General features: G+C 34.6%; 1 protein-coding gene across 1 annotated transcript in view; it reads right to left on the bottom strand.

The window, feature by feature from the left end:
- LOC128862065 (uncharacterized) overlaps positions 1-14,800 on the bottom strand; it is a 354,012-nt gene that overhangs the window by 323,383 nt on the left and 15,829 nt on the right. Inside the window, exons 2-4 of the mRNA XM_054100472.1 lie at positions 13,808-13,933; positions 13,587-13,685; positions 5,292-5,447 (exon numbers count right to left, since the gene is read on the bottom strand). Of these exons, the coding sequence (XP_053956447.1) occupies positions 5,292-5,447; positions 13,587-13,685; positions 13,808-13,933 (381 nt within the window). The remainder of the gene's footprint in view (positions 1-5,291; positions 5,448-13,586; positions 13,686-13,807; positions 13,934-14,800) is intronic.

Below are 14,800 nucleotides of genomic sequence, written 5' to 3'. Positions count from 1 at the left end.
ATATTTTCATTCTTCAGTTATTTCTTTTATTATTGCAAAATTCAGGTGCAATATATACATAAAAAAAAATAAATAATTGGCGCGTACACTTCTGTTAGGTGTTTGGCCGAGCTCCTCCTCCTATTTGTGGTGTGCGTCTTGATGTTGTTCCACAAATGGAGGGACCTACAGTTTCAAGCCGACTCCGAACGGCAGATATTTTTATGAGGAGCTTTTTCATGGCAGAAATACACTCGGAGGTTTGCCTTGCCTGCAATATATACATACATATTTAAAAAATCACAGCATTCAGGTATACGCATATGTACACAATTTACATATTTACAAAATCACAGTATTCATATTCCAAATTCAGTCTTTTCTTACTAACTACCAATACTTCTATTAAAAATAAATATCTTATAAAATTCAAAATTCAAAGACTCTTAAAACTAAACTTAAAAAAATTCAACGAATTTTAAAACTAAATTTAAAAAAATTCAAACGAAGATAAAAAACTACGAACCCTCATTCCGGCTCCTGCTCTATTTTAAATGTTACCTCCAGTATTCTCTGCATGGCCCGGACTTGCTTAGCTGCATTTATTTTAGCAACCATTGAGCCAATCATATTACCAAATGAGTCCGCTGAGTTGTTTGTTTTGTTTTCTTTTTCAATGCATCTCTTTTTCAAGAGATCGATTGCTTCCAAAATGCCATTTTCAATCTCAGCACTTCTGTCGCGTTTTTTTCCGCTAGGTTGCTGTGACTGGGGTGGAGCAAGTGACGGAGCTGACGCTTGAGTTACTGATTTTGGAGGCAATGGTGAATCAACATTATCAAAACACTCTTCTGGTGGCACTATTGGTGGCAACGGCGAGGGCGTAGAAATTGCAGTTGAAGACCTAAGCGAATCTACTTCTGGGCACACATTTTGTGAGGACTTAATTCTTTAAGAAAACATTATTAGCTATCACTTTGTAAAAATATTCCAACTAACATATACTTACGGTCGAGGAATAACGGCCTTAAAAATGTCATGCTTTCAAGTAAATACCACGGCTTCTGGTATTCTGCTCCACTGCCTGATGGTGCTTCTGATTTCCTGGCTTCTCTGCTATACCGATCGCGGAGAGTTAACCATCTGCGTCTGCATAGCTCACCTTTAAAATAACTTTGTTATGAAATTTGAAATACTAATACTCGTAAATATAGCTCCCACTCACCACTTGTGCGCAACTCCTTTTCGATTTGTTCCCATATTTCCTTCCCTGGAACTTTTATAAAGGATTACTCTTATCGTATAATTTTTTATTGTCTTATACTAGCGATTCAAGATGCTCGACGTTCAGCGCCATTTCCGTGTTTAATATGTTTGTAAACAAATTTGCGAAAATAAACGCATATACATCTGCTTGTATTGACACAATGTTGCTATTAACATTTTTGCTTACACAGTTTTTCACACATCCGCGTTAACAGTTACAATTTTTCATTGTTTAATAAACCAAAGCCAAAAACCAACAAATGCAAATAGTTCATTTATCTACAATATAATTAACATTATTCAACAGTGTTTTCAAGTTATTTTAATAAAAATTATAATTTTTCTAAGTTTATTTTGTAAGTGATTTCGAAATGCACTGCTTGGCAACACTGTGTGGTGAGAGAGCAATCAGCTGACAGGGTTCTACGGGATTTTTCAAAAATCGTGAAATATAATCTACGATACTACGATACGGAAGGAAGGAATTTTTCATTTACATGGGGTTCTCATTAGTTTGATTGTAACAGCTGACAGGGGACTGCGTTTACGTCTGTCACTGTTTTCGGCTTAAGGTGTTGGGCGACTTCTGTTGCGAGCTTAGCAGCGCTCAAATTTGAATTTTTCTTAATTCACTATCCACCGTTCATCTGCATCCGAAAACAGTTTTGGTCGTCCCGATTTCTTCTTATTTTCTACGGATTTTGTTTCTTTGAAACGATTTATCACGTTGTATACAAGCGAATTTCTGCGATTTCCCGAACGGTTTTACCCTTTTCATGATGACTAATAATTAAATGTCTGACTTCAGTTGAGCTTTGCCCACGCTGTCTACCCATGTTTATAATTTGGACTTTTATTCAACAAAACACTACCTACCTACCTTGCACTGTTCTACTGAGAGAAAATTAATTGTGGGACTCACCGGTTTAAAGTATCAACTAATCGCAATAATGCCAGATGTCCGACTTCTTTTTTGACACCAATTTTGAGAATGCTGCACTATAAATTTTGTATAGATTAGTAAATTATTATTACTATTTTTTTAAATTTTATTTGAATACCCAATAGAAAAATATAAAAATAAAAATATTTAACTTGCATTTCTTACAAAAGTTTTGAATTTGAAGCTGCATGCTATGTATGTCCGAGTTCTTTATTAAGCCACTGTATAAATATATTTTTTCTGAATAAGTAAAAAATCCATCAAAGGGAAAATTATTCAGCGAAACGAGGAGACAAGAACAAAATTAAACGCTATTTGGAACACTACTCCAAGATGCAATAATAGCAGGAAGAGACTTTTTTTGCCTGTTTTTGGATGTTGACGATGAGCGGCCACCAAAAAATTGGTCGACGATGTGTGGCACATTTAATGCAAAATTATTTTGGCGCAAACGAAATTCCCGTGAAGAATAATTTCCCTTCAGAGGATGGCGTTTGCGTGATTAAACCATAAATAATTCAAGGTTTGAAAAATAAAAATAGGAGTGAGAGCTGAAATTATGCCTAAACTTCATAAAAGATTTCACAAAACGATTGGCTTTTCTAAACGTGGATATAGGGGATATTTGTAATCACTTATCCTTCATAAACTGTAGACCCTTTACTGCATATGCCAATAAACAGACAATGAATTCACGTTCAAACTAACGCAAATCTGTTGGTAACTTTGCAAAGATGTTCCAGAATTTATTTTCCTCCTTAATGGTCAAAATTGCGTGCTCAGCTATGACTAATTAAGTAAACTAAAATATAGACAATTATCAACTTCAAATATTACCTACATTTCTAATTTCATACACTCATACATGTGCATACTTACAGTCACTCACACCTTATTTGATACAGATACGATTTGTTTGTAAAGTGTTTTACATTTCATAATATGTTGTGAAAATGAAAGAACAGAGTATGACATCTTATTTTTTGTTTTTTTTTATTTCATTTCTCAATATAAAATAAAAAAAGGTGTACACTCTTTTCTTTATAATGCACAAAACAACAACAACAGAGGATTCACGCCGAAGCTTAAATTTGTATTCTTAGTATGAGAGAGTTTACAGAGTGAGTTTGACATAAAGCAATATTAAATTTTATGTACGCCTGTTAGAGATGGGATCGCGAACTTCGGTAGATAATCATGAGTTAGTTTTGAAGCATTTCAAAAAAGGAATGCCGCATCGTAAAATAGATGAAATTGTACATTTAAGGGGGGAAGTCCATGTAGAAGCCTCAAAATCGGTAATTTTTTAAACATATTTTTAAAGGTGATAAAATAATTATATTAATTAGAAACTTTAACACAACTTTATTTAACCTTTTAAGAGTACAAAAAAAGCTGCCTACGGCGCGAGGTCCCAAACTGCTCCATTTATCACTCTTAATCTATCGATCTGAAACAAAAAAATAAAAGTGATTTATTTTTATGAAATATTAACGGAAAGGATGAACCTTTAAAATTAAAAAAAAAAAATATAAAATTAATTGTAAAATGAACTTTTGAAAAAAAGTCAGAATTTAGGGCTATTTTGTTGACATTTTGAACCCCCAAAAAGTAATTTATCAACTCGAAATGTCTAAAGTTTTTGGTTCATACTTCCGGTAGTAACATACAAAAAGGCCTCACCAAATTTCAAACAAATCGGTCAATAACTTTTTGAGTTACAACACGAGCAGTTTTTAAAAATACAGTTTCGAGATAATCGCGTTTAAAGTTTGAGGTACATCAGCACGCAGACCGCTCTCTACCTAGTTGGTGGGCTGTAGAAGCTATAATATTGAGAATTTCGAGATGAAAATTTCACAGTATATTCCTAAGATACTATATTTTCAAGTTATCGAAAAACAAAAAAATCGATTTTTTGAGACTTCTACATGAGGCTCCCCCTTAAGTTCGTCAACAGTTCAGCATATTATTGAACGTTTTATGGGTGAAAATCATAATAAATAAGGAGCGACAGGTCCGAAATAAAACTTTCACAGAGAAATAGTGTCAATGGTTAGTGCGCCAAGTGAAGAAAAATCCAGCCAAAAGCGCTCCAAAGTTAGCTGGGATGGCCAACAAGGATTTAGGTAAAACTTGCCATTCGGAAACTATTCGAAAAGTACTGAGGGAAGCAAATTTAAATGGTAATGAAAGCCCGTAATAAACCTCTCGTAATAAGATCTAAATCTAAATAAGACTCCAGCATTTTGGAGAACCGTACTTGTGATAAAAATAAACTTATTTGGACCAGATGGTAGGCATTTGATATGACGCGAGGCCAAAACGGAACAAAATTTCCGAGCTACTATACCTAAAACACGACGGTGGCAACGTTACATGCATGCCTTCAAAAGGAGTTGGAACTTTGATCTTTATCGAAAAGACAATGAACAAATATGTTTATTTAAGACTTCTGCAAAATAATTTGGTTCAAAGCGCTGGAAAATTACAAATTGAAAATGATTTTCACTTTTAGCAATATAACGACCCTCACCACAAGTCACAAGTAATACAAAGATGATGAATACATAAATGTTCCAACCTTGTTGAAACTCCTGCACATTCATCGAATTTGAACGCCATCGAAAATTTGTATTCGGATTTGAAGACAAATACATACATATAAACAAATATGATATCCATAACAAATCTTATCTTAAAAAGGCGATATTTGAAGAGTGGAACCAAATTAGTACAGAATGCGCAAACAAATTGGTTGACTCCATGCCACGTAGACTTCAAGCTGTAATTGATAATAAAAGATACCCGAAAAAGTACTAAATATCTTAAAATTATGAAAATTAGAAATAAACAGTTGCTCGTTTTTAACTAATAATATATCATTTAAGATGTGACGTGAATTCTCTCGATTTGTTTTTTTTTTTTTTTTTTTTTTTCAATGCAATGTAATGAGCGAAGACTTTTCATATTCTGTGTTGAAAAATGAAATAAAACAAAATAAATTAAATATCTTCATACTCTGTTTTTCCATTTTCAATGGAATATAGAAACCTTGACTGTATATCGTACAAACCAATTCATTATAACCGTTAATACTCACCTGCAGACAACCATATTTGAATTCGATATCTAAAAAATTATACTCCTTCGCATGTGCTGGCCGTTGTGGAATTGCTGTAGCTTGCTGTTGATAGTTCTGTGGGCCGGTGCCTGCTGCATTCGATGCCATGGCAATGTGTTCATAAGTTTTTGATTCCTGGAAATAAAGCAGAATGACAAATACAATCGATTAACGGAAAGTCAAACAGAATTGCAAAATTCCAAAATGTCGACATACTTATCATATATTAGAAAATATATTTACATAAGTAAGATTTCTAATTTTTTATTCCGTAAATAGTCACTGCAAGCCATTCTTCGCTTTAAGTAAAGGAATTTAAATGTACTACATTTGTCACTGAATTGTAGCTGTCACGCGCTTTCAGCGATGCTCTAACGCAGTGGTCGCCAACCCGTCGATCGCGAGTTACCGGTAGCTCGCAAAGGCAATTCTGGTAGCTCGCGCTGCTCACGTTGCAAAAAATCCAAAAGTCTGAAAATCATACCAGTATTAGCAAATTTCAGAAATTATCATAATAAATAGATAAACAGCGACAACACTGCGGTAAGCGATTTCGCGCCGACAAACACGACGCGAAGTCGCGTCTCCGTTTTAGGATCGGCTGGAATCGATTAGCGTGTTCGAGAATTTTTTGGCTTTATATATACGCAATGCACGTCGACATTGTTTAATACTGAACGGCATTATCAACGTGCCTGCGTGCAGCGGTTGGGTTAGAGTTCGAAACATTATGGCAAGCAGTAGTAAGAAGGCGAAGACATACCATTTTCATTCGGAATGGGAAGAACAATACTTCTTCACAGAAGTTAAAGGCAAAAGTGTTTGCTTGTTATGTAATACATCTGTGTCAGTTCCTAAAAAAGGAAATATTGAGAGGCATCATAAAACTGTACATTCGAATTTTGAGAAGGCATTCCCGTTAAATTCTGCCACCAGTAAAGAAAAACTGAAACATTTAAAAATCCAGTTAATTGGACAACAGTCAATATTTTTGAAAACAATCGACAAAAATAAGGCTGCAACTGAAGCATCTTATCGTGTTTCCCAGATAATTGCACAAAAGAAAAAACCTTATGAAGACGGGGAAATCATAAAACAAGCATTTTTGGAAGCTGCTAACTCTTTATTCGCCAACTTTAGAAATAAAGACGAAATAGTGTCTGCTATAAAATCTATGCAACTTTCTGCTAATACAGTGATGAGGCGAGTAGAAGTAATGAGCAATGATATTTTTTTACAGTTAAGAAGTGACTTAGATAACTGTATTTATTTTTCACTGCAACTGGATGAATCAACAGATGTAGTTGACACCTCACAGATGGCCATATTTGTCAGGATGGCTTTTAGTGATTTTACAATTAAAGAAGATCTTTTGAAGTTTATTCCACTCAAAGGACATACTACTGGGCTAGAGCTGTTTTCTCATTTAAAAAATCTCATCTCTTCTGAGAAAATTCCAATATCAAAAATGGTAGGCCTGACAACTGACGGTGCTCCAGCTATGGTGGGTTGTGATAAGGGGCTCGTGGCGCTATGTCATAAGGATGAAAGTTTTCCACAATTTCTTAGTTACCACTGTATTATACATCAGCAAGCATTATGTGGAAATTTTCTAAACTTGAACAACGTTATGAAACTGGTGGTGAAAATTGTGAACAAGATTAGACATCAAGCGTTACAAAGAAGATTATTTAAAACCTTGGCTGATGAAATTGACTGTCAATACGGAGACCTACTTCTTCACTCTGAAGTGCGATGGTTAAGCAGAGGACGAGTGCTCAAACGTTTCAATGATGTCCTGCCTGCTATACTCCAATTTTTCAAAGAACGCGATGAACCGATTCCTGAACTGGAAAATTCGACTTGGCTCAGAGATTTTGGTTTTCTTGTGGACATTACAGAGAAATTAAATGAGCTTAACTTGCAGCTTCAAGTCAGGGATAAAGAATTAGCGGAAATGATTTCTGATATAAATGCATTTATTACAAAACTTGAATTTTGGGAACAAAACCTAAAAAACCGCGATACTAAGCATTTTCCTATTCTTTCCGAAAATATATCCAAAAATCTATTAGAGCCCTATGACAGTAAATATCATATGGAAATAGTTTCTAACTTGAAGGAAAACTTCAAAAATCGTTTCAAGGATTTCAGCAAAATTGCTTTAGTGACGTAATTTGTTGTTTTACCCTTCATGGACATTGATATACAACAGTTTGCAACTTGTGTTATGAACCACTTTGGCGAAGACATTGCTGTGACAGAAATGGAACTGATTGCTTTTCAAAGTGACTTGACTTTAAAATCTTTAGGTTCAAATACAAAATGTATATGGACTTTAGTAAGTAAAGATAAGTACTCTGTTTTATGCCGTGTTGCATTGAAAGTGAAAGCGTTATTCAGTTCAACTTATTTGTGTGAATCTTCTTTTTCCAATATGAAATGTATTAAAAATAAATACCGCAATCGGCTTACAGATATACATTTGGATAACTGTATTCGAATGACTGTATCAAATTATACTGCAAATATTAAAAAAATTATCGGTGAGTCAGAATGTCTACCTTCTCATTAAATATGCTCCTTTTATCTGCCCATATTTTATTTATATAATAATGTATTATTACTGTTTTGTTGTTTTTTTAAGTCGCTGGTGATTTGCCATTATGACTGCAAAAAATTTTGTTACGATTGATAGGTGTGAACATGGATGTAGTTATGCATAAGTATAAGCACTATAAGTCATAAGTTTATTATATATGGAACGTATATTAGTAAAATAAATACATGTATTGTATGTCGAATATAACTGTGTATTATTTAATTTATGTTGGCTTGTGCAAGTAGCTCGCTGTTTATTTCAAAATCTTGAAAGTAGCTCAACACATTGAAAAGGTTGGCGACCACTGCTATACGCTGTCACATATCAGAGGGTCAGTGTCAACGGCTTCGCAAACTGTGGTGAATAATTATGTATGTACGCCAAACACTGATTTGATAACCAATGAGACGTTGTGTACACGGAACGATTCTAAATTTGTCTTCTATGCAGATGATTTGAAATTTTTTAGCAGACTTACCTACCCCTCGGATATTGCGTTATCACAAAGCGGTTTAAATAATTTATTCGAAGCAAATTGTTGCTTAATATTATTATATCAAAACTGTTTTCACATGACTTTCGCTATAGTTCGAAATCCGATTGCTTACACTGTGTGACAAAAAAAAAATACTTTTATGGAGACCTAGCACAACTTGTGGCTATAGAAAAACTAAAAAAAAATGGCATAGGAGAAATTTCCAATACACCCCCAAAATCTCCTTTTATTGCCATAAAACCGTTTTTCAGTAGGTTGATGTGAACAATCACTCCTAACTTCGCCAATTTCCATCCGATTTCGAATTTGTTTTTTTAGTTCGAAAGAACAAAAACAAGCCTTTTTAACAGTGTGTTGACAATTTCTCTGAAATGACAACTGACGAGACTGTAGACGGAAGTATTTGGATTTTTTTTATTTTTTCTCTATTTTTTCAACTTTGACATAATTTTTACGATATTATCCGATATTGAGGATTTTTTTAGTACACTTCTGTTATAGTAAATTTAATTTTGCGTCGAATGAGTTATACTTGACTGTAATTGAATTAAAATTAATGGAGTTGTGTGAGTTTTAAGATTTTTTTTTTTTTTTTTTACTAATATAATTTGGTATGTAGGCATAACTTACGCTAAATGGGAATAAGGACGTGTTTTGATGCGTTATTATAGATACGTAATATTTATTGGAGTATATATGTATACTTAAGAGTGCACTGTACTGCATATAAGAAGTTTGTTATTATAATTTAACCTTATTAAAACGTCAGAGTATTATTGTTTTGCTTCAATTTGTGAGAAAGAAATGTGCGATAATCGCAATAAGTTTTGTTTCATATGTGGTTTGTGGATCAAAAGCATTGTTTGAAGTCACAGAGAAATAAAGCTCTGGTTGATGGCTACAACGATTTCTTTAATCTTACATATACTAAATACTTCTGATCGCTGGTATGAACCGGAATTTGCTTGTACTGAGTGTTCATTGAAATTCAAGAGATATAAATCAAAACGTTGCCAGAAAAGTCGAATTTCTTTATATTCTCCGATGATGTGGCATCATCAGCCTTATCATAGACCAGATGATTGTTATTTTTGTAAAACGGATGTAAACGCTCATCATTATAAAACTCGAAAGCACATAAAGTATGCTGATGTTGCAACTGTTAAGAACCCCGTAGTCTTGGACGATATGATTGACTCAACTGCAGGTCATGAACTGAACGAAGTTCAACTCATTGCTGATGATGATCAAACTGATAACAATAAACCTGATGATGAAGAGAACTTTCCGTCTGGTTCTAAGTCTTCAGAACGACACATTGTATTAAATTCAGATTTTCAGGATCTTTCTCGTGATTTACTTCTATCGGGAAGACAATCTGAAACGCTCGCTTCTCGATTTAAACAATGGAATTTAGTCGATGACGACTTCAGATGAATGATGATGATCGAATTTCTTACAGAGAAGTATTCAAAACTGATGAAGAGAATGACAAATGTACCGTACCATACTAAACTCCAAAGGGCCGTTTCCAATGCATTTTTAAGTTTGGAACAGTTCCGTTGTGTACTGCACCGTACCGCACCGTACCATACCGTACAGTGCTGCACTGCACAATACTCCAATAAATATTATGTGTTTATAATGACACTTGTTATCATTTTCATGCTTCGAAACGCGCCCTTATTCCCATTTAGCGTAAGTTATACCTACATACCAAATTAGTAAACAAAAAAATTAAATATTAAAACCCACACAACTCTGTTAACTTTAATTCAATTACAGTCAAATATAGCTCATTCGACGTAAAATTAAATTTACTATAACAGTAGTGTACTAAAAAAAATCCTCAATATCGGATAATATCGTAAAAATTATGTCAAAGTTGAAAAAATAGAGAAAAAATAAAAAAAATCCAAATACTTCCGTCTACAGTCTCGTTAGTTGTCACTTCAGAGAAATTGTCAATACACTGTTAAAAAGGCTTGTTTTTGTTCTTTCGAACTAAAAAAACAAATTCGAAATCGGATGGAAATTGGCGAAGTTAGGAGTGATTGTTCACATCAACCTACTGAAAAACGGTTATAGGTATGGCCTTAAAATGAGATTTTGGGGGTGTATTGGAAATTTCTCCTATACCATTTTTCTTAGTTTTACTATACCTACAAGTTGTACTAGGTATCCATAAAAGTATAATATCACTGTCGCACAGTGTTATACTTATAACATTTCTAGTGCCCGTCTTTTCGTTGTAAATGAATGTCTAGGTGTAGTTTTTGACTCTGCGTTTTCCTTTGTTAGTCAGATTATTTTTATTATTCTTAAGACCTATTCCAGTTTGCGCTTTCTTTCACGTTATCCTTATACCAGAAAAACACCTTATTGTTGTATTGAAGTCAATGGATAAGTACGCCTCAGTATTTGGAATCCAATTCATACTGTTTATTTGTAAAGAATCGAAAGAGTTCAACTTCGCTTTGTCCGGTTTGTTCCGCAATCCTTTCATTTTAACGAGGCATGTCGGCTTTATAGGTCGTGGTGAATGTTAATAAATTCAAAATCACTTTCTTTTCCACGTCCAATACACTCAATTATGTTTATATATGACGTTGTCTGGGGTATCATGGATTGTCCAGGTCTACTGGGGCAGATAAGCTTGAATATTCGCCAAAAGGTTAGCGTTTTCAATCTCCGTTGCACGTTAAATTTCTTAAACAAATTATTTAAATTATGTAGCCGTTATTAGGTACCTTAATTCCCTTCCTAGATCTATATTTTTATCTAAGTTGAAATCAAAACCAAGTCTTGTCTTTAAGTATTAGCTTTAAGTCATTTCGCACCTCTAGTCTGTAACGTTGTATAATAAATGCAATAATTCTGTTGGGAGTCATGTGGAATACCACAAAACACTTTTTTTCGAGGTGCCTCCGGAAATTCACTGTCATTCACTCGATATCCAATACTTTTCAATAAAAACTTATTGACGGCTTGCGGTAATCAAAGCTGCTCCCGACTGCTAGCACTCCATATTTAAATAATTAAACAATTTAATAAGTATTTGGCCGAGCTCCTCGTCCTATTTGTGATGTGTGTCTTGTTGTAGTTCCAGAAATGGAGGGCCTTTCAGTTTTAAGGCGACTCAGCAAATGGTTTTTTGTGAGGAGCTTTTTCATGGAAGAAATTCACTCGGAGGTTTGTTATTCCCTGCCGAAAGGCGACCGCTATTAGAAAAAAATCTTTCTATCAAAACTTCTTCGTGCAGGAATATTCGAATCTGTGCACTTAGCGAATAATAGCCGCGCACCAACCCATTCGGCAATGGCAGACATCAATTATATACTCGTTTAAGTGCACTGGCAACATGCCTCGAAAACCGGGGTACTCCATTGTCTATAAAATATGAATTCTACCTTTTTGAAGTGTTAGATCCGCAATTATTCCTATGGTTCATGGTTCATGGTCAAGAAAAAATCATAGAGAAGGGAGAAAGAATAAGATATACACAGATATACAGTAGAATTTCGATAGTTTGCACTTCGTTCATTCGAAAATCTCAATAGATTGAGACAATCTGTTGGTGCTTTGAAAAAACCTTAATTCACATTTTTTGACAATGCCAGTTTTGCCCCCCTTATAAAATATGCAATTCGCAATGCAAAGCAACTTTCTGTCGGTATGATGAAAACTTGGAAGAAGTTTTAGCGGAAAATTATAAAAGTAATGTTCTAAATGACGACAGTGAAGAGGACTTTATGACATACAAAGATGCGAAATCCCCATTAAAAAAATAATTTTTCATTTTTCGACTTACAACGTTTAAAAAACCGTTTTTAATTTCTCTTGTTTTCGAAAACTCTCGTCCCAAAATATGCGAAACGAGCAATGCAAAATAACCCTTTTTAAAACGTAATGTTTCATAATACCTTCCGCTAAGTTTACTTCGTTTTTTCTATATTTAATTCGTATTATTTCTTGTTTTTTAATATTATATAATAAGATTATAATTAAAAAAAATCCCTATATGTCGTAATTTTCATTTTGACTTCTCTAAACCCTGCTAATTTGCAAATATCTTGTTGTCACAAATGAAAATGCAATTTAATATACAGGGTGGGCCATATAGCGTTTACTTTTTGAACCACATATTTTTTGAGAATGGTAACACAAATGACATGTCAAATGTGTTCATAATTTACTTAAAGGTTTGACATTTACGAAGTGGGACGCTCTACGCTTGAGCAAAATTGGGAAATATTGAAAACCTATTTCCAAAGTGGTGAGTCTTCTTCTTCTTTTCTGATTTTCACATCGGTAGCTACGTCAATAAGCAAAATTGTCGGATTTGGGGCTCAGAAAATTCACACGTTACTGTAGAGAAGCAAATGCATCCACAACGAGTCACTGTTGGGTGCGGTGTTTGGTCTGGCGGCATCATCGGGCCATTTTTTTCGAAAACGAGCGAGGAGCCGCGGTTACAGTAAATGGCGAGCGTTACCGTGAGATGCTCAACGAGTTTTTGTTTCCAAAAATTGAAGAGGATGACATGGACGACATTTGGTTTCAACAGGACGGTGCAACTTGTCACACTGCCAAAGTTACACTCGAACTTTTGGCTACCCTTTTTGAAAACCGAATAATCAGCCGAAATTCCGATATCAATTGGCCGCCTCGGAGCTGTGATTTAAGCCCATTGGACTATTTTTTGTGGGGAGCCGTTAAGGGCAAATGCTATGCGAGCCATCCAGAGACGATTGATGCTTTAAAACACGAAATCGAAGTTGGCATTCATGAAATTGGAGCCCAAACAATCGAAAATGTGCTTAAAAATTGGGTTGATCGAATGGCCTACAGTAAAGCCAGTCGTGGCAGTCATTTGAACGATATTATTTTTCATTCATAAATGATGATATTCAATCTACAAAATAAAAAAAAAAGGTTTGAAAAAATATTGATTAGTTTTTTTTTATAGCCGATTCAAAAAGCAAATTTTACATGGCCCACAATGCAAACGTATGAAATAACTGACTTTACATTTACCACATTTACAATCACCACGACCTCATCAAACAGTAAAATATGACTGGTTCCTTGCGATAACGAATTGCACATATATGTATCTAGTAAATGTGTATATGTAAACGTAACACCCGTATTATTTTCTATTATGTTTACTTACATGAAAAGCTAAAATATTAGAGAGACTGGCGAAAACAGGCTCAGCGGCAAAAGCTAGTGCATCCGTCGACTCTTCCACTGTGTGCAAAACTTGCAGAATCTACAAATCGAAAAAACAAATTGAAAATTATTAACCTCATAATATTTTTACGCCTAAATTTCTACCTCAAAATAAATGTGTATCAAACTAATTTGCTAACGCCATAGAATATCCCAACTCACCTTTGGATGACGAAATCTATCCATTGTCTTAACAGAATTTTTCAGCAATTCCGTTACAATTTCCTTGCGTCTCGGTTTGAGCAGCTTTTCTGCTATTTTTTTCTCGAAAACGAATATTGAACACGCCTAGAGAAATTAAAAAATATTTGAAAGCATTCATATATGTGAAATATCTATTAAATTTTTAAATTTTGCTCAGAATTAGAATAGAGAAGTCAATGATTGAATGTTCGAATAATCGAATTGATTACATCGAACTTTCTGCAAATAATTTATGACTGATACCAAACTATAGAATCTGACTTCTCCATCAACCGTAATCGTACACCTCAAGCTCAAAGGTGTACCAAAAATGCCACTGACTGATAAGTAATGAAAGGGTCGCCTTTGCAGGACTACGTCTGAAGAGATGTAACTCGATATTTTTATTGAAAAGCTTGGTAGTTTTTAGCGTAAAATTGAATATACGGATTTCACTTATATACGAGTTTCATATGGTTTTTTTTTTTCAGTGGGTTAAAGAATTCAAATCGCCCAATTAATTAACTCACGAAAAATTGTGTGCGACGATTTTTAACGTGGATTAGCGAGACTGAAGTGCATTGATCAACATTCTTCGACTTTTAGCGTTCAAGCGCCGCTCCTAGCGACTGTGAAGCGCTGGTACAACGAGTTCCAGCGTGGCTGTCGATCCTTCCAGAACGAATTTCGTGAAAGCCGTCCAAAAACGGTCTTTGTGCCAGAAGCAATCGATACTATGCTCCAATTGATAATGCAGCATCGCCATATTTCACATTGCCGGATAGAAGCCTCCTTGGGCATTATTGGGACCTGCGTACGTTCAATATTTCATGAACATTTGTTCCTTAAAAAAATTTGTTCTCGTTGGTTACCGCATAATTTAACTATTGCCCAAAAATTCCTCGTGTCGATTGGTAAACAATATTGAAGGAACAAGTGACGAGTCTTGAATCTATGCATATGAACCGGACG

This window comes from Anastrepha ludens, chromosome 4, assembly GCF_028408465.1.
Source record: "Anastrepha ludens isolate Willacy chromosome 4, idAnaLude1.1, whole genome shotgun sequence".
Lineage (NCBI taxonomy): Eukaryota > Metazoa > Arthropoda > Insecta > Diptera > Tephritidae > Anastrepha > Anastrepha ludens.
Note: the sequence above shows the minus strand (reverse complement) of the source record. Positions and strands in the feature narration are given on the sequence as shown.